Source organism: Anolis sagrei, chromosome 3, assembly GCF_037176765.1.
Source record: "Anolis sagrei isolate rAnoSag1 chromosome 3, rAnoSag1.mat, whole genome shotgun sequence".
Lineage (NCBI taxonomy): Eukaryota > Metazoa > Chordata > Lepidosauria > Squamata > Dactyloidae > Anolis > Anolis sagrei.
The window spans coordinates 218,798,123-218,822,488 of NC_090023.1; the positions used below are offsets into that span (position 1 = coordinate 218,798,123).

Consider the following 24,366-nt stretch of genomic DNA (forward strand, 5'->3'; position numbering starts at 1 on the left):
ACTTCAGTTCCCTCAATCCCCAACAGCCAGTGGCAAACTTGAGCTCTCCAGGTGTTTTGGACTTCAACTCCCACAATCCCCAACAGCCAGTGGAAAACTTAGACCCTCCAGATGTTTTTGACTTCAACTCCCACAATCCCCAACAGCCGGTGGCAAACTTAGACCCTCCAGATGTTTTGGACTTCAACTCCCACAATTCCAAAAGCTGGTGGCAAACTTGGGATTTCCAGATGTTTTGGACTTCAACTCCCACAATTCCCAAAAGCAGTTTATTGAAAAATGTATATGAAAAGCAATTTAGCAAAAGCTGCTTAAGCGGCTGAGGGGGAAAAGGAAGAGGCCTGAGGCTGTTACAAATTGTGGAACTTAAAGTCCAAAACACCTGGCAGACCAAAGTTCGCCCATGCCTGATTTATACTGTAGAACGAATGCAGCTTGACAGCACTTTAACTTGCCATGGCTCAATGCTATAGAATCATGGGAGTTGTCGTTTTTAGAACACCTCCCACCTTCTCTATTACAATTCCCATGAGTTTTGAGTCATAACATTTAAAGTGCTGTCAAACTGCGTTAATTCCAGTGTTTCCGTCACTGAATTTTCATTCTTCCTCCTTCTATATGTAAATATAACCCCTTGGCATCACACTGGCACACATCACACTAGCAAAGAAAATCCACATAGTCAAAGCAATGGTATTCCCTGTAGGGAATGTGAGAGTTGGACCATGAGGAAGACTGAGCGAAGGAAGATAGATGCTTTTGAACTGTGGTGTTGGAGGAAAGTTTTGAGATTGCCTTGGACCATGAGAAGATCAAAACAGTCCATACTCCAGGAAATAAAGCCTGACTGCTCATTGGAGGGAAGGATGTTAGAGGCCAAGATGAAGTACTTTGGCCACATCATGTTGGAGCCCCCGGTGGCACAGTGGGTTAAACCCCTGTGCCAGCGGGACTGAAGACTGACAGGTCGCAGGTTCGAATCCGGGGAGAGGCGGATGAGCTCCCTCTATCAGCTCCAGCTCCTCATACGGGGACATGAGAGAAGCCTCCCACAAGGATGATAAAAACATCAAATTCCTGGGCAATGTCCTTGCAGTTGGCCAATTCTCTCATACCAGAAGCGACTTGCAGTTTCTCAAGTCACTCCTGACACGACAAAAAAAAAAAATCATGAGAAGAAAGGAAAGCTTAGAAAAGACAATGATGCTGGGGACAATTGAAGGAAAAAGGAAGAGGGGCCGACCAAGGGCAAGATGGATATTATCCTTGAAGTGACTGGCTTGAACTTGAAAGAGCTGGGGGTGGCCACAGCTGACAGGGAGCTCTGGTGTGGGCTGGTCCATGAGGACACGAAGAGTCAGAAGCGACTCAATGAATAAACAACAAAAATCACAGGTGTAACTGTTTTTTGAGGTATTTTTCTAGACTCTGAGGACATCAGGAACCAAAGTCCTTTTGTTTTGCAGCTACCCTGATCTAGAACAGGCATGGGCAACTGTCAGCCTACCACAATTCCAGGTGGTAGGCTGTTAGGAATTATGGGAGTTGAAGTTCAAAACACCTGGAAGGCCCAAGTTTGCCCATGCCTGATCTAGAACAAATGCCCATGGCAAGCTTTGTGGAAGGATGGGTGTGTTGTTTTTGTGGCGTGTGTTGGGAAAGGCATTTAATTTCCAGTTCTAAAAAAAATATGGGATGCAGACTGATATAATGCAGCCTCATCACACTAGAGATGGGTCCATTTTAAATCTAGTTTCTGCCTCCTGAAAAATTCTGGGGTTTGTGGTTTAGGAAGGCCAGGACCTCTGTAGCTGAGTAGTTTAAAGGTCCTAGAAGTCCTAGAAACTGGATTTAAAGTGGATCTATGCTTTAGTGCAGGCATGGGCAAACCTGGGCCCTCCAGGTGTTTTGGACTTCAATTCCCACCATTCCTAACAGTCTCAGGCCCTTTCCTTTTCCCCCTCAGCCGCTTAAGCGGCTGAGGGGGAAAAGGAAGGGGCCTGAGACTGTTAGGAATGGTGGGAGTTGGAGTCCAAAACACTTGGTGGGCCCAAGCTTGCCCATGCGTGGTGTAGATGCATCCAGGATTGGTTGGGAAGGGGCAGACCCTCGTTCAGGATGTTTCACCTGATTGGCTCAAGCCTCGTGACGTATTAGATAGGAAAAAAAATACTTGAATGACGTTTCGTGGAGGGAAGTATCAGTTTCCCTCTCCTGGAAAGATAAGCGCTGCTCCCTGATTGGCTGTCCGGGGAAGGAGGCGGGGCCGAAGCTGTCCAATTCCCGAAAGCGACCGGTTTGGTTCCGCTACGTCAGCCTTATTCGAGCTCTCTCATTGGCCGCGGCGCCAGAGGAGTCCGGTCGCCTTGGGGACGTGGCGAGAAGCACCTTTTCCCGGCCGGCGAGAGAAGAGGCGAGATTCCCACGGAGAAAGGGGGAAAAGCCGCGCGTGGGCCAGAGTTCAGCCTAACCCGGCCAGTCAGGGTATACGATTCAGCGATGTTGACTTATTTGGGCCAGTTTCTAGGTAAAGGGAGGCAACTGGCCTTACCTTAATCCTGAACTCTCTTCTCTTTCTCTTCCTTTGTTTCAGGGCCCGGAGATGCGACTTCATCACAGAGACCGCAGGGTGAGGTGACCGGAGTGAAGTGGGGAGCACATGGCCAGGTGAGAGAGAGAGAGAGAGAGAGAGCAGGCGGTGCGTCTACACTGCCAAATTAACGCAGTTTGACACCACTTCAACTGCCACGGCTGAGGACGGTGGAGTCCTGGGATATGTAGTTTTTTGAGGCATCAGTCCTCTTTGGCAAAGAAGGCTAAAGACCTGGTGAAACTACAAGTCCCATGATTCCATAGCATTGAGTCATGGCAGTTAAAGTGGTACCAAACTGTGTTTATTCACCAGTGTAGGTTGGGATTCTCCTTCAGAGTCCTCACTAGGGGGTTGTCTACGTGGAGAAGAAATGGTTTTGTCTGGCACTGCATTTTCCTGCTCTGTCTGAGTCCTGCAGTGAATTCAGGGCCCTTCCACGCAGCCATAATCTATCTATATAAATAAAAATGTAATGTTCTTTTGTGGGATTAACATAACTCAAAAAACCACTGGACAAATTGACACCAAATTTGAGGACAATACACCTATCAGGCCAACGAGTGACCATCACTCCTAAAAACACTTAAAAACACTGCGGAAGAGTCTTAAAAAGCAAAAATCATTACAACACATACACAAAACCACATATATATGCAAACACACATATATACACATAAACACATATACACCCACACAACACATTTATTTAGATTGGGCCACAGCAAAGTGTGGCAGGGGATGGCTATTACATTTGGCTAGATTTGTGTTGTGTTTTAATGCTAGATGTGAAGTAATTGATCGGTTGTGTTATTTGGTTATGCTATTATGTAATTTTTGATTGCGTGTTATCATATTGTGTTATAAAATTATGAAAAACATGGATTTTTGAACAGGCCTTTGACCCTGAGTAGGCTGCAATGGGCCTATATGAGGCTGACACTCTGGAACTTTAGTTTGTGAATTGCTGGCAGCTAGTTTTTATCTACAGGTGTTCTGTGTTTCAAATTTGAGCTATTTTATTTTATGTGTGTTGATAGTGGTTGTTTCTAGAATTTTATGTCTTATAGTTGTATACTTATGTGTCATTTTATGTTATGTGCTGCACCCTGAAGTGCCATTGTAAGCTGCCCTGACTCCCTTTGGAAAGATGGTGGTGGGGTATAAATACAGTTTATTATTGTTATTGTTATATGTGGATTTATTTCTGGGATTTGGTTGGATTGCTTTTTTGTTGGTTTATTACGGCATTGGATGTTTGCCATTCTTTTGTTGGAAACAGCCCTGGGTCCCATTGGGGAGACAGGTGCGGGACATAAAGAAGTATTATTATTATTATTATTTGAAACACAACAAGATTAGTACACAACAAGTAAGATCACTATTCTGGCTGTTCTATTATTATCATCATCTTCATCGTCATTTAACCCAGAATATCAAGGCAGATAATCCACAATCTCTGCTTTAAACTGGATTATCTGAGTCCACACTGCCACACAATCCAGTTAAATGTGAATTTTATACAGCTGTGTGGAGGGGGCCTCAGTAAGGCCTTTTGGGTGAGAGCGCCCTCACTGCTATACATTACTCACTCAATATTAGCAGGACATTCTTTTCAGGCCCCTTCTACACAGCTATATAAAATCTCACATTATTTGTGTTGTACTGGTATATATGGCAGTTGTGGGCTCAGATAACCCAGTTCAAAGCAGATGTTGTGGATTATCTGCCTTGATATTCTGAGTTATATGGCTGTGTGGAAGGGTCCACAATCTTTTTTGCTACTTTCAACTACTTTTTTATTTTGTTTCTTTCCTGCCATGCTTCCAAATATACCAGTATGTTTTCTGTTAAGCGGACATGTGCCAGACCTGATGTGCAAGTATCTGCATATACGAACCTTCTTCAAAAAACAAAAAACCCCCAAAACAAAACCCGCTACAGTTCAACCAGGAAAAGAGCCACTTTCTGGAATCTGCTACTAATCACTCACTGCTGGAAAGACAGCCACACGCCTAAAAGTCTGGAAGTCTAGAAATCCCACAATATCTGCTTTGAACTGGGTTATCTGAAGGCCCTTCCACACAGCCCTATATCCCAGGATATCAATGTAGAAAATCCCACATTATGTGCTTTGAATTGGAATATACGGTAGTGTGAACTCAGATAACCCAGTTCAAAGCAGATATTGTGGGATTTCCTGCCTTGATATTCTGGGATATAGGGCTGTGTGAAAGGGCCCTTGGGCTTTAAGCCATTTCAATTAAGGCAAGATTCGTTAAAATAGTCTAAAGCCCAATGAAATGCATTGCAAATTAATCATGCCGGATATTGCGTGTCAGGATCAGAGCGCCTATGAGGAGAATGTGACATTTTTTGGTCTGTGTAGAAAAGCTTGGAATCCCCATCTTATTTTTTATCTGTTCTGTTCAGAGGTTTAAAAAGCTACCTATTCCCATTCTGGCTGAGGGATTCTGAGCACGTTAACAACAAAAAAGGGTTATCTTCCCTAAATTTTGGTGCTACCACTTGATGGGTATAGGACATGACAATTGAGAGGCTGAAAGAAACTGCCTTTACGTTTATGCCATCAACTTTGCCTTGAATAGCAGCCTGTGCTGGAAAGTTCAAAGATCAAGTGCAATGCTAAGCAAACACGGCAAAAGGGCAGCCAGCTTGTTTCCCCTTGAGTCTGCAACGTGGCTGTTAAGTGCTTTCTGATAATGCCAGTCTTCTCTTCATTAGTCACACATGAAATGCATTAAAATGATATTCAGCTCCCTTTCCCAACTGCTCACTACAAGACAAGGAAATGTTCTGTGGTGGAGTTACATAATTGGTTATGCCTGCAATGATGTGCTTTGCCAACATGGAAGAAAGTCCCACTGAACATAGTAGGATGTGCTTCTGAGTAAATCATTACATCCTTGGTGACTAATGGCAAGCTGTTGCAATCTGACCTAGTTTGGCCTGTTTCGATGCAAAGTAGCTAATGAGACAAGAACATTTCCTTAAGATTGTAATGCTGTATTCAGTATTTTTGGAGACCCATGGAACCAGCTATTCCTTGTTTCATCCTTACTGTGCGTCATGCTTTCCAACGTCCTTAGAACAAAGCCTCCTCCTCTCTGATGGTTTAGCTGCTGAACTTGCTAACCGTCAGGTTGGCTGTTCGAATACAGGAAGCAGAGAGAGCTCCCGCTGTTTGAAAACATGCAAATGTGAGTAGATCACATAGGTACTGCTTCTGCGGGAAGGTAACAGTGCTCCATGCAGTCATGCTAGCCACATGAGGTGTCTGTGGACAATGCCAGCTCTTCAGCTTAGAAATGGAAATGAGCACCACCCCTCAGAATCAGAGACGACTAGATCTAATGTAAGGGGAAACCTTTACCTTTATTCAATCTTATGATCACTGTATTGGACACTAGTTGGAGCTGACTGAAGTTCTTGTCATACTTGGATTGTATAAATACTTGAATTTGTATACATGTATTATACTGTTAAAATGGCATCGAATGTTTGTCAGTTTTCTGTTTTATATCTGGATGCTGCTCTGAGTCCCTCCGGGGAGATAGAACGGGTTAAAAATAAACATCATCATCATCATCATCTATTTGCACTCTCTATCTCTTTCTTTACAGGATCAGTTTTTCCTGCCTGTGTCCAGCATCTTGGCACTTTACACTACCTTCAGTGAGCCTTTGTTTTCGCCAACGATTGGCCCTGCTAGGACTATTAATTGGAACCTGCCTTTTGCTGTTTGTAACGATTACAAATCTGTGGCACTGGAAACCTGACTCTCTGGACAGCCAGTTTGAAAGGTATACGAGATGGGAATGCTGATGACATGAGATGTACGAAGATAAGCAATGTCTTCTGGTTGCGCAGACTGCAAACAGCTCAGAGTGGAGATCTCTTCTTTAGGAACAAATTGTACAGATGGTGGAATACTATCAATTGAAGGGGAGGGAATTCGTGATAATTGGTGAGAATCGGCCACCTGGGCTGATTTCACTTGGCATTCTTCCACCAGCAAAGTCTGCAGCCCTTTTAGGAAGGAGTCTTTTTCTCTGGAGGTTTTTAAGCAGAGGCTGGATGGCCACTTGTCAGGCATGTTTTGATTGTGTGTTCCCGCATGGTGAAAATGGATTAGATTGGATACCCCTCACAGTATCTTCAAACTCTATGAGGAGAAAGAAGAAAGGGGTCAGATTCAGTCCATAATACTTGAATAAAGGGTTTTTTTTTCTTTATTAGCTACATTAGTGAGATAAGTATCAAAGACAGCAAGGGACTAATTAAAAATAGGTAAAAATAATGTTTCCATGTTTCTAGAATCCCTATCAGTATTACAATTCTAGACAAATTACTGTAATTACTAAGTTCCTAAGCTAGTTCATAATTGCTTACATTTCACATAGTGACATGAGAAACAGCAGAGATAAAAACTGATAATTTTCCATTGCCCCAGGATTTGCTTCATAATGTCAGATTTTTATTTATTATGCTTAAGAGGCTCTCCAGTTGTGGTTTATTGTCAAAGTAAATATGTAGTTGTTACAAGTTGAAAATTGATCATTAAGAGTTGTTTGCATTTGAGAACCACATCAAAGAAATTCTTTTCGTTTCAAAAGATAGGTTGATTATTATTTTTCAGTACACGTTTCCTGCACGTATACCACAAGGAACTGGTACAACCACATCTGAGTATTCTTTGCCTAAGAAAATGTGTCTGTCTTTCCTCTTTTAAAGTTATGTTATTATGTTTGGCTTTGGTCTCCACCTCTTGCCTTGCAAGATTAAATCTCAGTCTTCTTTCTGTTTGTAGGTATTTAGCACGGTATCGCGCCTTGGAGGCTACAGACACAGAGAACCCAGCTCTAAGCTATGGAGTCGTGGTTGACTGTGGCAGCAGTGGGTCCCGAGTCTTTGTGTATTTCTGGCCACCACACAATGGGAATCCCCATGATCTGCTGGACATCCGGCAAATGCGAGACCACAGCAGTGAACCGGTTGTCAAGAAGATCAAACCAGGTTTGGATCATTTTGTTTTGTTGATGGGGCACAAACCCATGGGCCTCAAGGAGCCAGGAGCTCCCATAGTTCCCTACCTCTCCTTAGGTTGGGCAGGCATGGCCCTCCCAATGTTCCTAGATGTCAAATCCCATCAGCCCTAATCAAGCACGAACAATGGTGAAGAATACTGTGAGGATACAGATTAGTGCAATAATGACTCAAATGGCCTTGGATTATGAGTTTGGACTGTGTGGTTTTTAATAATTGTTTTTAGTGTTTACTTTTTATATGCATTTTAATTTCTTGTTTTAATGTATACATTTATTTTACTGTATGTATAGTATGGCATTGAATGGTTGCCTACCTGTGAGACCTCTCTTGAGTCCCCTTCAGGGTAAAAAGGGCAGTATACAAATGAAGTAGATAAAAATTAATAAATACTAGGAGTTGCAGTCCAACAATATCTGGAAGGTCATGTGTTCCTCATTCCAGGACTACGTGGCATGAATGTGATGATGAAGGTGATACCATTGTTCCTGCTCAGGTTATTCCCTCTTATTGCACAGGGATCTCTACATTGGCCAAAACTCCAGAGAAAGCTAGTGACTACATGAAGCCCCTCCTCAGCTTTGCTGCTGCCTACGTGCCCAAGGCTAAGCACAAGGAGACTCCACTGTATATCTTGTGTACTGCAGGGATGAGGTTATTGCCTGAATGGTAAGTAGACTTGGGGCCAGGGAACAGGAAGTGGCTGGGCTCTTAGAAGGTCTGGAGGTGATTCAAGATTGAAATTCAGAGCTTAGAAGAAAATATATTTTTGTCACAACTCAGAGTGCCTACTGTCCATGTTGGGTAGGGGAATCTAGGAATTGTAGGCCAAAACTCTTAACAAAAACCTTTTCTAAACTCTGGGAAAGATCACAGCTCCTCGGGGAGTGAGAGAGCTAGGATGATTCAACTATTTTAGAAACACTAGTTCTTGTAGGAATGTAGCACTTCTTTGTCTGTCCATACGGTCTGACTAGCCATTTAAAATGTTAAGTTGCTTCCCAAGTACCTATTTATTTATTTATTTATTTATTTCACAGTTTTGTATACTGAGCTTCTCAACCTCGTCGAGGGACTCAGCCCGGTTTACAGCCATAAAAACATATACATTCATTAAAATATCATATATCACAAATTACAAAACAACTTTAAAAACACTAAATATAAAACTACAATGGTCAGTCGTCCTAATAAGATGGATCTATATCCACTTCCATCCAGAGTCCTATGGTGTTGTCTCATTCCTCGAAGGCCTGACTCCACAGCCACGTCTTCACCCGTTACCTAAATGTTAGGATGGATGGGGCGGTTCTGGCCTCCAGAGGGAGAGAGTTCCAGAGTCGTGGGGCCATCACCGAGAAGGCCCTGTCCCTCGCCCCCACCAGCCTCACTTGCGAGGCTGGTGGGATCGAGAGCAGGGCCTCTCCAGATGATCTTCGTAATCTTGGTGGTTCGTAGGGAAGAATACGTTCGGAGAGGTAAACAGGGCCGAAGTCGTTTAGGGCTGTATAGGTCAACACCAGCACTTTGAATTGTGCTTGGAAGCTAATTGGCAGCCAGTGGAGCTGGCGTAACAGCGGAGTGGTGTGCTCCCTGTACCCAGCCCCCGTTAGTAATCTGGCTGCCGCGCGTTGGACTTGCTGCAGCTTCCGGGCAGTCTTCAAAGGCAACCCCACGTAGAGAGCGTTGCAGTAATCTAAGCGGGATGTAACCAAAGCGTGTACTACCGTGGCCAAGTCAGCCCTCCCAAGGTACGGACACAGCTGGCGCACAAGTTTTAATTGTGCGAAAGCTCCCCTGACCACCGCTGAGACCTGGGGTTCCAGGCTCAGCGATGAATCCAGGAGAACTCCCAGACTGCGTACCTGAGCTTTTAGGGGGAGTGTGACCCCGTCCAGCACAGGCTGTAACCCCGTACCCTGTTCGGTCTTACGACTGACCAGGAGTACCTCTGTCTTGTCTGGATTTAGTTTCAGTCTGTTGTCCCTCATCCAGTCCGAGACAGCGGCCAAGCACCGGTTCATGACCTGAACAGCCTCCTTAGTGGTAGGTGGAAAAGAGTGATAGAGTTGGACATCATCTTCCCAATTCTCTTCCTTTTCACTTTCAATCTCTTCCTGAGTAATAATATCTCTCTTCCTCCCACCTAGCCTCTCTCCTCATGGAATTAAATATCAGTTTGAGAGCTTTGACTGTTTCCAAATTTCTAACTGAAAAGCAGGCAAAAGAGAAGCATAAATGGAATCCTGCAGCAGCAAATCTTTCAGACAAGATAGTATTTGACAAAAGGACGAGGATGGAGGGCAAACACATTTCTATGTAGAGTGGGTGGAAATGCTTGTTTGCTTATTAATTCCTTCAGGCAACAGACAGCCATCCTCGAAGACCTGGTGAGGGATGTTCCATTGGAATTTGATTTCCTCTTCTCGGAATCACATGCGGAAGTGATCTCAGGAAAGCAAGAAGGTGGGTTGCAGAACATTCAGCTTGGCTTCTTCTTCTTGGGGGGTTGGCTAAATATAGAGGACAGAATTAGGTCATGTGGTGAGATATGAGCTCATCATCCAGGCCAGGATCAGAGGGATTAGAAGTTAGTTCCTAGAAACCTGGATGAAACCTGCAGGGCAGTCAGGGTGAAGAGAGTGATAGTTGTTGCACCTGGCTGAACATGCAGCGGATGGTGCCCTGGTACTGGCAGCGCTTTTGTCCGTTGACCTCAAGATGCTGATCTAACATCAAATTTAGTAGGTGTTTGTGTCTTATGATGCCGTTGTCTTTCTTTTCCTCTAGGTGTCTACGCTTGGATAGGCATCAATTTTGTCTTGGGAAGATTTGACCATGATGAAGGTGAGGCTTGCAGAAAGTGTGGTGGGGGCAGGACCTAGTGCAGGAAAGGCCATTTGCCAGCCCATGGACTTAGTCCAGCCAATAGAAGTTCCCCATTAAAATCATGGGACCCTTGCTCAGAGCTAGGTAGCTAGGAAAGTAGTCCCGACAAGACCAGACCATTGAACTAAAAGCATTTATTCTCTCCTGTGGTCCCATCTAGTGCTTGTAGGCCCTGGCTGAGAACACTTCACTCCTCATTCCTCTTCCCCAGACAGATCTGGAGAGCAAGACCAGATCCCTCAATGAAATCATGAATGGAGAAGCTCCATCTTAATGGTGCCAATGGCATTCCTTATCTGGCCTGCAGAGGAAATTCTTTCCTGAGAATTTGCCTCCGTATTGGGTTAAATGGAGAAGAGCCAGTTTTCTCTTTGGCTAGTTTTCCTTATCAAAGAAATATTCTGTTTATTTATTTATTTATTTACCACACTTATATCCCACCCTTCTCAACCCCGAAAGGGACTCAGGGCAGCCCTACAAAGGCAACAATTTGATGCTATATGTGTATATATCATCGATAAACAAACAAAAACATTAAGGGTTTTTTTCCTGAAGGCTAGGAGGGAGGGGGTTGATCTAATTTTACTGGGGAGGGAGTTCCATAGGTGAGGGGCCACCACTGAGAAGGCCCAGTCTCTCATCCACACCAGTCACGCTTATGAGGGGGGTTGGACCAATAGCAGGCCCATCTCCCTCTTTGAAAATCTGAATGACTCTTTTTTTCCTTTGGTGATGGTGGGCCCCGTAGAGGCAGATGCTTTGGTTTCTGTGACCCTGGCTGACCAGGAAGAGACCTTGGTGCGAAAGAGGACGGTGGGGATCCTTGACATGGGTGGTGCCTCTCTGCAGATAGCCTATGAGGTGCCCAGTTCCACTGTCTTCTCTTCCCAACAGCAGGTAAGTACATCAAATAGGGTTGAGGAGCACTGTGGTCCAAGTTGGATATTGTTCCTTAAACCTCTCCCTCTCTTTTCCAGGAGGAAGATGCCAAGAGCCGACTGGCTGACTTCAACCTAGGTTGTGATGCACAACACACAATGCACAGCTATCGGGTTTATGTCAACACCTTCCTGGGCTTTGGGGGCAACTTTGCCCGGCAGCGTTATGAAGAGTTAGTGCTGAATCGGACCATCACCCACAACAGGTCTCCTGCTCTATGATGCCAAATTGCAAAAAGTCATAGTTGGAAGCAGCTTTAGATCATGATGTAAAAAGTCTCTGTGGGTGCTTCTCAGGCTAATATGACCTGTTCTTATTCCCCTTCCTGAATGAAGCCCAAGGTGAGAGTAGAGAAAGTGGGGGCAGGGTACTGATTCTGCAAATTAATAGCTGTCCATGATGGAATACAGAGCATTTGCATTCTGGTCTTACTGCTATTAATGAACTTGGGAAATGTAATGTCCATCAAGTCAGAAACTGTATTGGTAAGTGAATGTCTTGTGTTTTCCTGGCTAATTGTACAGGTTCTTAACTTCTCTACATGGCTGGGGAAGCTACAAGAAAATTATTTTTTTCTCTTTTTGGCAAGGCTCTATTGCTTGGTAGTATAGTAAATTAAACCGAGGTGGGAATCCTGTGGCTCTGAAGATATTAGTTTGCAGCTCCCTATAATGATCACTATTGCCTATGCTGCTTGACATGACAGATGAGCACCTGGAGGGTCACATTATTCCCAGTTCTGCATTAAATAGTTCTTATATTATTAATGTGACAATCTCCAGGCATTATGCAAACCTGTTGAGCCTTAAAGAAACCATTCTTATATTTTCTTCTAAGAGAATAAAACTTTAAGGCAAAACTGTGAAATGTATATACCTGTTTGTTTATATTCCTTTGACTGATGATAATGGGAACTGGAGTCCAACAAGTTTGGCAAGCAAGCCTTGTATTTTATCCTTGTTCTGCCAACTTGGCATTCATTTAGTAGGTTCACCAAAGATAGATAGATAACTTACTCTCTTTCAGGGTGCAGCAGAAGTTTTCAATTTGCATGCTATTTTTGCTGCTTCATTTCCTGCTGGACCCTCATGTGCTCTTCTTTTAGCTTCATATCCTCATTTATGCTCAAGAGCAAAGCAGGTCTTGACGTAATGACCCTAGTGCTAGACATCTGCATTTACTTGCACATGCGAGTGTTGCACATTTCCCACTGAACACATTCCTGTTAGCAGTGGGGTAGTTACTTCCTTTTGGCAGCAGTAGGAAAGTGTGTGAGCTGCTTGTATATGTTTTTCAGGAGGCAGTTGGGAAGAGCTGAGCAAATTACGTAGACGTAGATGGCATTTGGAGAAGAAATTGGGCTTTCTGTATATTTGCCTGTTTAGGGGAAGCATCAATCCACATGGGGGCCGTGTTGTTTATTCATTGTCAAAAGTTGGGACATACTCCATTTTGTGATTCCAGATTCCAGCATCCCCCAATAAATGTTTGGGGGATTCTGGACATTTAGTCCCAGAAGAATCTTTTTTAATCTTTGGAGTTCTTGTCTTTTCCAGATCTTACATTTTGGGCTCTTGTTGCAGGTTGCGGAGTGAACAGATAGGGGTAAATCCCGAGGTGCCTGTCTCAGACCCTTGCTTGCCTGTGGGACTGGAGGATGTTATGAATCAGAATGGACAGAGTGTGCATGTTAAGGGCAAAGGAGACTGGGAAGCATGTGCAGAGCAACTCCACCCCCTTCTGTCTGGAGACAACAGCAGCCATACCTCTTTGACCAACACCTATCAGGCACCAATTGATTTTTCAAACAGCGAGTTCTACGGGTTCTCTGAATTCTATTACTGCACCGATGATGTGTTGCGCCAGGGAGGACTATATCATAGCCCCACATTCACACGTGCTGCTCAGGTGAGTAGGGGGCTGTGTGGTCTTCTTTTGCAGAACTATATTTCTTGGAATGTCTGACTTCTGTGTTGATTTCCTTCCCTCTCACCCCACCCACACCTCCTTTATTTCATTCCAGGATTATTGCAGTCTTAGTTGGTCAGTACTGACACAGAGGTTTCGAGACAAGCTGTACTCACCCCATGCAGACCTGCACCGTGTCAAGTAAGAAGCCATTCCTTCCTTTTCTGGTAGAACCTGGGAAAGAAAACTGTAGCCCACTTAGCCAGCATATGCAGTTTCCAGGATGAGGGGGCAAGACACCCTCCCACCAAAGTTCAAGGGGCACTGCATCCTTCTTGCAGAGTTTAGAGGTCCCTACACCCCTTTACCAATTACCCTCAGAAGCTTCTAGGGAACCCTTAATACAGTTCCTCATGTTGTGGTGACCCACAACCATAAAATTATTTTCGTTGCTACTACATAACTTTGACCTTAAGTTTAGGAGTTGTAGTTTACCTACATCCAGAGAACACTGTGGACTCAAACAATAATAGATCTGGACCAAACTTGACATGAATACTCAATATGCCCAAATGTGAACACTGGTGGAGTTTGGGGACCACAGACCTTGACATTTAGGAGTTGTAGTTGTTGTGATTTATAGTTTACTTACAATCAAAGAGCATTTTGAACCTCACCAATGATATAATTGGGCCAAACTTCCTACACAGAACCTCCATGCTGTTAAGGGACTCACTGGCGCGAGCCTCCCCTCCAATCTCACACGCTCTTCCTTGCCCGCACATGCACACCACGCTGCCATGCACCGAGCACACCTGCTCTCCACTCCCCACTTGGAGTCTCAGAAACAGCCCTCCCCCTTGGCTGAGAGGCCGGCCAATCACAGTACAGGAGGTTTTACTGTCTGTTTCCAAAATGGAAAAGAAGGACAAGTGGAAAATCTTCAGCCTTCTCTGCCAAAGAGATTCCTAAGACCATCAAAAATATATGTTTTCTGGTGGTTTTGGTGTCCCCTCTGAAACCTCGTGACCCCTCCCCCCCACAAAAGGTCCCAACCCTCAGGTTGAGAAACACTGTTCTAAGGAGTATAGTTGACCAATTTAGATACAGGGACTCTGGAGCCTATTTTGGACTCAGATAAGCCATTTTTTTTCAAAACCAAGCTTTTGTGGGTGTGATTGGCCGGGTTTGGATCACTAGTAAAATTGAAGTGAGGACTGGAGAAGCCACATCATGTTCTTCACTGCTTTAGACACTGCTTGGCTACATCTCTCAGCATTCCTGGCCTTTATCTATGTTAGCTGGGGCTGATGGGACTTGGGAGTCCAACAGCATCTGGAGAAGATCCACAGATGTAGGTACATGTATGGAATACAGACTTTAGCCACATTGGAGGACCAAACGGAATTGACCGAGCCAGATGAGTTTCAGGTCCTCATCATATGTGTGATGGAACTTTTATGCTCTGCTTCCAGGTATCAGTGCTTCAAATCTGCATGGATGCACCAGGTCTTGCATGAAGGATTCCATTTTCCCAAGGATTATTCTGGTCTACGTACAGCTCAGTTGGTATATGACCGTGAAGTGCAGTGGACATTGGGAGCTATTCTATATAAAACCCGTTTCCTGCCACTCAGGTAATGCAAATTGCTATCTAAAAGGTGGGCATGGAGCTCCTACCTATTGGCTATACTTACTGAGACTGAAAGGAGTTGAGGTCAAAAAATCTGGAAGACACCAGCCAATTTCAGTCAGTACTTTAGATTGCAATATCCGAACCTGCCATTAAACCAGAGAGATCAAGCAAAAACTGAGGCAGCTCTATTAAAAGAGAAGTATGGGAAAGGAAAAAAAGTAGGGTCTGTATCTGGTGTGCTTCTATATTCTAGGGAAACAGAATATCCTTAATGAATAGGTTCTTCCTTGACTGAAGACAGTGTCCAAAAAATTATGACAATCCCAGACCAAAATCCTACATTGGGAAACATGATTACATCAGTATTTATATCTTGATGCTACCTCCACTTAAAAGCTACTATTTTAGTAGTCCCAATGCCAACATGCCATTTTTGTGCTGTTTGCTGCAGAAGAGGCATTCTGCTTTTGTGCAGCTTACTATTGGACTATCTCACCCATCCTCAATGGCACTTAAACTTTTATTTGGGCGTTTTAAAAAGTAAAACCCATATGCACTGAATGGGTGTCCAGAAGTTATGGGACTACAATGCCCTTATTAGCTGACCATTGGCCATTCTTGAGGAGGCTGATGAGAAGTATAATCGAAACACATCAAGGGCCTGTACTCTTCTTCCCCTGTGCTCTTTTCTTATTCAACAGCTGTTTAAACAGCAGAAGCTTAAGAAGCAGAGTCAGAAAAGCAAAGGAAGCTTTCTTGCTCCTTAATGGTCATGTCATGAAAGGCATTGCCAACTCAGTGTTTGTTTCTTGAATCTCTGCTTGGCACCTTTAAACTGTCAGAAATATTTTTTTAAAAACTGGGTATTTTTTATTACAAAAGTGTGAGTCAAGCACTGAAAGAGTGAGTAGGCCGAAGCTTGTTAGTCTGTGGGCCAAAGCTAGTGTCATCCTGAGGAGAGTGTAGGCCAAAGCCAGTTAGAGTCAGTGGGCCAAAGCTAGTGTCGTCCTGAGGAGAGTCAGTGGGCCAAAGCTAGTGTCACCCTGAGGAGAGTGAGTAGGCCAAAGCCTGTTACAGTTAGTGGGCCAATGCTAATGTCATCTTGTCATCTTGAGGAGTGTGAGGTAAACCTCTGTGCATGAGAAGTTTTGGTGAAAGAAGCCCCAGGTTATGGGCCTTGTGTGTGAAGGTTGCTGCATGTAAAGCTACTATATATTTGTTTATTTGTGTTATGGAAACCTAGTTATTGTAAATAGTGCAACTATATTATTTTACTACAAAGAAAAGCCTCCTATGGACGATATAACATTGGTCTGTGTGTTTTTGTCCTTTTTATCACTTTGAGCTACTGGTGCTGGGTCACGCTGCTAATAAGTTACTCTGTTGTACATTTATGAGGAAGGTCTTTTGTTAATAAGCCCACTCACCCAACATCAACTTTATCAAGATGAACTCATCAACTGCAGCTGATCTTTCTTTCTCTTTCCAGGGATATCCGTCAGGAAAGCATTCGTCAGGCTCACAGTTCTTGGCTTCGACTCTCTTTTGTCTACAACCACTATCTTTTCTTTGGCTGCATTCTTATAGTGACGCTCGCCATTGGACTTTACCTTCTCCGTCTGCGGCGCATCCACCAAGAGCAGCTCCACACAACTTCACTTGACCTGCTGTGGCTAGCTGAAGTGGTCCCATTACCAGCACAGGAGCTGGTCACCTGACGAAAGAGCTACCTCTTCAGGGACTCTCCAGTGCTGTACTCTATGGCACTGTGTTTTTAACAGGCCAAAAGCTGTGATCTGCCCATGTTTTGTAGTCCAGAATTCTGTAACACTCCAGAGTGACCCCAGGTTCAGTATGGTAAAGGGGATCTACTGAGTGTTGTCCCTGTGCCCTGCGAAATGCAGCTTCACAACTGTGATGAACTTCTGGGTTTCCTCTGTGTTTGAAGTCCCAGGCAATGAGGGATAATCATGTGCTGCAAGGGAGAGGACCAGGGCTACTCTCTTCCATCCTCCACAGTGGGCAAAATGCAGCATAGTAGTTAGTGACCAAAGAACACTTGATTTACTCAGGGAGGGAAGGAGAAATGCTGGGTATACCATCTCTCAGAAAAAGAAATGAAGCATTCATTTGGTGTTTCAGTTCTGCTATAGGAATAGCCCTCACTTTTTATTTTTCTTTAAGGACCAAATGCATATTTGTGGGATTCACTGGGAGAAAGGAGCAAACAAAGCAAAAGGAATTGCCATTTTCTCTCTCCCTTTTACCCCATCGGTGATGGGACTCCAAAATGACTTTTGCACAGAACAGTGGCTCTTTCTCAGAGCCAATGCTACACACAGCCTTTTATTGTAACCCCAGGACAGGGGATTTTCAGCAGTTCTTACTCCATTGAAGACCACCTTGCAATGCAGAATGTTCTAACATGTTCACTTTGTTTTTCTGGTGATATTTAGCCCAGAATTATTACGGACTATGTTCCATAAGGTATTTAATACTTGAATTCCAGTTACTGTAGCAATAAATGTTGTTGAGCCAGACAGCCAAAACTTCTTGATGACTTACGCCCAAGGCTTGTTTTACATTGGACATAATTCCTTGTCTGTGGGCTGAAGTAAGACCATATCTATGTGGTACCATGGTAAAGGAAGAGTGTGCTTTACAACTGCCAATACTGCAGAGGACTCAAAAAATGAGCTTGAGAGAGGCTTCCTTTCTGTTCTTTTTATTCTAAAAATTGGCAGTGTCTTGCTCAGATAGCTTCATTGAAGTCTACCATGGAAAACAGAATTTGATTTGTGCATTTATTGTTATGTGCTTTTAGACTCCGACTTACAGAAATCCTAACATAGAATTTTCTTGGCAAAATTGATTCAGAGATTTACTATTGTCTTCCTCTTGGCTCAGAGAGTGTAATTTGCCGAAGGCTGCTGAGTGGGTTTCCATATTTGACCAGGGATAGGAATCCTGGTATCTTAGTAAAGCACTCAGGTCCTACTTTATGCTGCTATTAAAATGAGCCTCCTCCAACTATCTCCTGCATGTGTCGCACTCCAGTTTTTACATTTATGACCAGGACGTTTATGCAATCTAGGGCTCAAATAATTCTCAAAAGTATTTAGATTTGAGGAATATTTTCCTCTTCAGGTACTGGCAGATTGCAATTTCCATCAGCTTTAACCCCAGTGATGAATAAAGTGGCAGTTTCTACCAAATATTGCAACTTCCATCACCCTTCATCACTGCCCATTCTTACCTTGCATTATGTTTGAGGCTTGCTTAGACTTATTGACAGCAGGCAAGGAAAGATTACATATTAAAATTTTATTTTCACAGTACAAGTTTACAACAGCTATATACATGTAATCAACAAAGAGGAAGAGGCATTGTGCACCTTGCCACAACAGCCTTGACATTTACAGACCAAACACAGAGTGGGATCACAACAGCTTTTTACAGAGTAAGGAAAGTGCTTTGTTTCTTAGCAGAGGGGATACAACAGCTCCATCAGCACAGATTTAATACCAGGATTGATAACAGGACTTTCAGGAAGTAAACATTTTCCTTATCTGCCAAGGGAGTCCCATTATGGATGATTTAACAGTAGGAGTAAAACATCGTAAGCTGTGTACATAGAATAGGAAAAGGGTGGTCCATTGTATAAAATGGTCCCTTACAGAGTAAGGAAAGTGCTTTGTCTCTTAGCAAAGGGGACACAACAGGGCTCCATCAGCACAGATTTAATACCAGGATTACAGGACTTCCAGGATGTAAATATTTCCCTCCTCTGCCAAGAAAGTCCCATTATGGTCCATGGTATAAAATGGATTTTGGCCCTATTGCTATTGGGACATTTGGGGTTGTTTAGTTCGACATGTATTGAGGTTATAACAGAAGAATCAAGGGGTGAGTTGCATCTAGCATCCGAAGAAAGTCTAGAGGAAAGCATGGAAGAAGAAAGAGAGAAAATATTTTTTAGTGCAAATCTGTTGCAAATCTGCCTGTTGCCCTTCTCCTGGGACAGATACAGCTAACTACACAGACTGAAAGAAAAGAGACCTGTCCTACGGAGCTACTAAGTCGTAACAGTTAATGTTATTTGAAATGAGTTTCTGTCCTCTTGGCTGAGCTACTGACAGGTTACCAGCTCTTTCAATAGCAAGATGTTTGGGGAAGTAAAGAACTAGGCAGTGGGACCATTTGTGTCCAGAAGCAGTCCTATTCCTTTTCACTGTTCAAGCCACAACTAGCACTCTGCATATGGGCAAGACAGGTTTAAACACATTTATAAATATACATGCTTGTGAAGTTTTGTACCTGTTGCATCTGTAGCCATCCAAGTCACTCCCACAAGAAGCGCACGTACCAGATGGTCTCATTCTTCAGCTGGGGTCCAAACAATGGGTTAGCTTGGGCCAGGATTGCTATAAGCCAGCTATAAAAAGGAGTGAGAGATTGAAAACTGATATACGAGCTGTTTTGCAACTGCTTTTGCACCACAGCTGAAAAATCCGAAGATGTCACTGTTGTCCGTATATATGGAATAATATCCCAGGATCACTGTGGTAAGGGTATATGGGTTAGGAAGGTGTTAGTTTGTTTTGGAGTACAACACCCCTCCTTAAAGTGTACTCCCAAGGAAATAGACACGAGAGCATCTTACTAAGAAAGCTTTGAGACAAACAGCGTGTTCTGTCTTATTGATCTGACTAGTATAAAGATGCATGGGGTGGTCCATTGTGTCTTATGGGAATTCCTTATTCATATATGAATGCATGTTAAAAATTATTCTGTATTTTGGACCCAAGAATGTGCTTCTTGGACCGTAATCTTGTAGCATGGCAGAGCTGGACGATTAGGGACCACATAGCTTGTTTTTGGGAAAGAGATGTTTTTAACAGAGACTATTAATTTCTTGCTATTTGTGCTGGATTGCTTTCTATGCTGCCAATATCCAGGAATCGGCAAGTGTTGTGTTACTGTGCTTGAGTCACTGGTAATGTTGCAGGCAGGCAATCTCTTGGTGATCGTACTCTAATTTAGGAAGGGACAAACTTTGGCCTACCGGCTGTTAGGAATTGTGGGAGTTGAAGTTCAAAACACCTGGAGGGCCCAGGTTTGCCCATGTCTGCTTTAGCTCCTCCTCCAGTTCTCCCACCCTATATACCCACCAATATATTAGTACTCACAAGAGGTAGCAGCAAACAGCTGTGGTCACCAACATGGTAATAATCACTCTGCAGCGGAAAAACAAAACACGCCCAGTTAATGAAGCAAGTAGGAAGCAGCCAAGCCTTGAAGCTGCAAATCTATTCAATGCTAATCAAGGTGATCAATTGCTGCATTCACACTTGCCTCAGACAAGAGTTCTTTCTCCCACCCTGGACATTCCACACATACATAAACCTCACTTGCCTAGTTTCCAACAGACCTCACAACCTCTGAGGATGCCTGCCATATATATGGATGGAGAATACTTCTGGAACATGGCCATACAGCCCAGAAAACACAGCAACCCAGACAAGGATTTGTTGGGATGGAGTGGCACTGAGAGTTTTCATGTGTAGGTGGCACAAGGGATTTAGTCATAGCACCAGAATTGATGGGGAACTCATGGGCTATGTAGTCCAACCCTTTGCTTAATTCAGAATTGCCAGCTAAAGCATTGCCAGAAGATTGCTGTCCAGTCTCTTCTTGAAGATGTCCAGGAGAAGGATGCAGCAACAAACCACTCGTAGTATCAGTTCCTTCTAATGTTCAATTAAAATCTACTCTCCTCTAACTTCAAACCAATAGATCTAGCCAAACTACTCTCTATGACTTGCTCCCTCCTCTCTGTGACAGCCCTTGAGGGATTTAAAGAGTGCAACTGCGTCAGTCTTTCCTTCACCAAGCTGAGCATGCTTGGCTCCTTCAATCTTTCCTTATGTGTTTTCTTCTTCATATTGCTGATTGCTCTCTTTGCCCTTCTCGAAACCTGATCCAATTTAGAATCATAGAGTTGGAAGAGATCTTGTGGGCCATCCAGTCCAACTCCCTGCCAAGAAGCAGGAAAATTGCATTCAAAGCACCCCCGACTGATGGCTATCCAGCCTCTGTTTAAAAGCCTCCAAAGAAGGAGCCTCCATCACACTCCAGGGCAGAGAGTTCCACTGCTGAACAGCTCTCACAGTCAGCAAGTTCTTCCTAATGTTCAGATGGAATCTCCTTGTCGTTTGAAGACATTGTTCTGCGTCCTAGTCTCCAGGGCAGCAGAAAACAAGCCTGCTCCCTCCTCCCTATGACTTCCTCTCACATGCTTATACATAGCCACCATATCTCCTCTCAGCCTTCTCTTCTGCCAGCTAAACATAGCTCTTTGAACCACTCCTCATAGGTATTGTTCTCCAGACCCTTGATCATTTTAGTCGCCCTCCTCTGGACAAATTCCAGCTTGTTAACATCTACCCTTAAATTGTGGTGCCCAAAATTAGACACAGTATTCCAGATGTGGTCTGACAAAGGCAGACTAGAAGGGTAGAATGACTTCCCTGGATCTAGACACTATACTCCTATTGATGCAGGCCGAAATCCCATTGGCGTTTTTTGCCACTGCATGACATTGTTGGCTCATGTTTTACTTGTTGTCCATGAGGATTCCAAGATCTTTTTCACACGTACTGCTCTTGAACCAGTCATCCCCCCATTCTGTATCTTTGCATTTCATTTTTTCTGTCTAAGTCGAGTATCTTGCTTTTGTCACTGTTGAACTTCATTTTGTAAGTTTTGGCCAATCTCTCTAATCTGTTAAGATGGTTTTGAATTCTGCTCCTATCTTCTGGAGTATTGGCTATCCCCCCCAATTTGTCAAGGTCCTCCAAATGAGGCACCTTGAACTGAACCCAGCACTCCAGGTGAGGCCTGGTTTTCTAGCCACAGGGTTTTTAAATGTATGCGTGCATTCAATTCACCTGTCAGCTTATGGTGATCCTATTGATGTCACTGGCTTGGTTATCCACTAGGACTTGATCCCAAGCCCATCAGGGATACCCAAATCAAGTCCAATAATAACAACAACAACATACATCACACAGCCCTAGACGCTTGGGAAGTGTTCGACTTGTGATTTTGTGATACGAAATCCAGCATATAGATCTCGTTTGCTGTGACATACTGTGCTTTTGTGTCAATAATAATAATAATAATAACCTTTATTTATACCCTGCCACCATCTCCCCGAAGGGAACTCGGGGTGGCTAACATGAGGCCCAAATATAAAATACAGCAAAATACAATAACAAAAATCACATCACAATAAAGTATGTACAGTGGCAAAATAAACAAAGCAAAATAGAACAACAGAAAATCAAACACAATGGGCAGGCCAAATGGACAGGATAAAATGATAAAACCCTGGATGGGGTAGGAGTAGAAAACGTGTATTTGAGAGGAGCCCAAAAACGACGAACAGTACGGTTAGGCCTTCAATTTAGGACGAGAGAAATATACAAGCAAAATGGAAATATACAAGCAAAATGGTGTCTCTTATCATCAAATGGCAAAATCAAGGCTTGCTTTTGGGAATTGTTTAAATAATAACAATACTGCATTAGTTTCAAGCTGTGGCTGTAACAACCCGTGATAGGGAGGCGTTCAGAAGTGATTCAGCCCTTTCCTTCCTCAGAAATCTAAATTAAGGGGAAGTTCAAAGGATGTGATTTTCCCCTGCGGTCGGCTGAGATGGTTCAGCCTATTCTCTTGCGTCTGCGCACTAGGCATCCTCATTCCCAGCTAGACAGGACCATTTTGAGGCGGGGGGGGGGGGGAGAGAAGGGCATTAAGGCTCTGCACCGGGAACACTCTGCCCCCCCCCCCCCCCCGAATCGATGAGCACAGGTTTTAAGGAAGAGGCGCCTCACCCGCGGTTGGGCCCCTTCGGCACGAGCCACGGCCCCGCGAAGCCCACGAGGCCCCAGAAGATGGAGAAGAGGATCACCGGCAGCGCGAAGCTGTGCGCCGTCATGTTGCCACACGGACCGGGGAACGACGGAGCCGAGAAGCCGAGCGAGCGACTGACAGCTGGGACACGAGGCTCCGCCCCCTTCCTGCCCTCGCGCCCTCATTGGCCTCTTGAGTTGCCACTGCCGAGGCAACCTACGCAGGAGGCACTCTGATTGGCTAGCGCCTGTTCCTTCCTCTTTCCTTCTTGAGAAGATTCCCTGATGGGGAGGAGAGGACAGAGGGCAGGTGCTTGGACTACAACTCCCAGAATTCCCCACGTTATGTAATTTGTTGTCTGTATATTTGCATTGCCCAGAATAAGACCACAGGTGATATCTGCTGTATCTAAAAGCCAAGCAGGGTCAACCTTGATTTGTACTTAGATGAGAGACCAACAACAAATCGCAGGAGTTTTAGGGGTTTTTTGTGTCAGGAAAAAAGTTGCTTCTGTTGTGAGAGAATTGGCCGTCTCAGGGGACACCTGTATGTTTTATCATCTTGTGGGAGGCTTCTTCATGTTCCCCACAAGGGAAGCTGGAGCTGACAGACGGAGCTCACCCCGCTCCCCGGATTTGAACCGCCAACCTTTCGGTCAACAGTTCAGCTGGCACAAGGGTTTAACCCATTGTGCTGTAGGGGCAAAGAAACCAAAATATTTCCCAAAGAGCAGGAACCCCCTTTCCAATAGGGAGGGTAAGGAAGAACACCACAAAAGCTGAATCTTTTAAACTGCAAAAAAACCTATTTATTGTGTGGCCATAGCAATAACGACAAACAAGCATACGGGAATGCAATCAAAGGGTTTGTCACAACCTCCAATGGGGCTGCAGGGTTTTTATCATTTCTGGCAGTAAATCAAATACACATTGGTTTCCAAAGATAAATCCTTTCATTGGTCTAAGCTAGATATACAGTTGCTCTTTTGTTATTTGTGATTTTGATTGACACAATATCACACATGGGAACCTAACAATGGCACAACTATAACACAACTACAGTCTGACCATGACTGTATCTTATCTGCTAGTCTATTGCAAACATGGCTCCAGAGCGACTGAGAAACTTGGGGGTTCTAACTAGCCACCAGCTAGCTGGTTTTGTCAAGATATGCTGTTATCCTTGAAGAGTAACTTCTTCTCTGGAGCACTGATTTCTCAAACAATCAGCATTTTCTGTAAACATAGGCCTACTGCAGAAATAGGCCACTATGGCAGTAAATCAGGACATATGAGCATTGGGAACATCTCTGAAATTTCCCCCTTTTTTAAAAAAACCACCTCCCCACTAGTGCCACTGGGGGCTGTATTTCAGAGGGAGAAACTGATAACCCTATACATTTCATGGGGTCGTTCTAAAC

At 44.0% G+C, this 24,366-nt stretch overlaps 2 protein-coding genes across 2 annotated transcripts; one reads left to right on the forward strand and one right to left on the reverse strand.

Annotated features, from left to right (window-relative positions):
• The first annotated feature begins 2,326 nt into the window (after positions 1-2,326).
• On the forward strand, positions 2,327-18,062 carry ENTPD7 (ectonucleoside triphosphate diphosphohydrolase 7). Its single transcript, XM_060768188.2, has 13 exons — positions 2,327-2,484; positions 2,594-2,667; positions 6,235-6,414; positions 7,422-7,627; positions 8,176-8,326; positions 10,020-10,123; positions 10,448-10,504; positions 11,295-11,443; positions 11,524-11,690; positions 13,069-13,393; positions 13,509-13,594; positions 14,869-15,030; positions 16,519-18,062. The coding sequence occupies exons 2-13, from the start codon at positions 2,660-2,662 to the stop codon at positions 16,745-16,747; spliced, it is 1,824 nt and encodes a 607-aa protein (XP_060624171.2). The 5' UTR covers positions 2,327-2,484; positions 2,594-2,659; the 3' UTR covers positions 16,748-18,062.
• Positions 18,063-18,338: 276 nt separating this feature from the next.
• ATP6V0E2 (ATPase H+ transporting V0 subunit e2) lies at positions 18,339-23,122 on the reverse strand. The gene is made up of 4 exons (XM_060768189.2): positions 22,928-23,122; positions 20,219-20,266; positions 19,347-19,464; positions 18,339-18,964 (listed from the first exon to the last, which is right to left on the reverse strand). Exons 1-3 carry the CDS (start codon positions 23,029-23,031, stop codon positions 19,371-19,373), a joined length of 246 nt encoding a protein of 81 aa, XP_060624172.1. The 5' UTR covers positions 23,032-23,122; the 3' UTR covers positions 18,339-18,964; positions 19,347-19,370.
• Positions 23,123-24,366: the final 1,244 nt, after the last annotated feature.

What these genes read in the sequence shown, in the direction of transcription:
- ENTPD7 (XM_060768188.2), top strand. An exon ending in TGTCAAGAAGATCAAACCAG is followed by an intron (nt 7,628 to 8,175) that starts GTTTGGATCATT and finishes CTTATTGCACAG; the next exon opens with GGATCTCTACATTGGCCAAA. An exon ending in GCAGACCTGCACCGTGTCAA is followed by an intron (nt 13,595 to 14,868) that starts GTAAGAAGCCAT and finishes CTCTGCTTCCAG; the next exon opens with GTATCAGTGCTTCAAATCTG.
- ATP6V0E2 (XM_060768189.2), bottom strand. Translation starts at nt 23,031, where the DNA reads ATGACGGCGCACAGCTTCGCGCTGCCGGTGATCCTCTTCTCCATCTTC. An exon ending in CCGAAGGGGCCCAACCGCGG is followed by an intron (nt 20,267 to 22,927) that starts GTGAGGCGCCTC and finishes TTTCCGCTGCAG; the next exon opens with AGTGATTATTACCATGTTGG. An exon ending in GCTGTTTGCTGCTACCTCTT is followed by an intron (nt 19,465 to 20,218) that starts GTGAGTACTAAT and finishes TCCTTTTTATAG; the next exon opens with CTGGCTTATAGCAATCCTGG.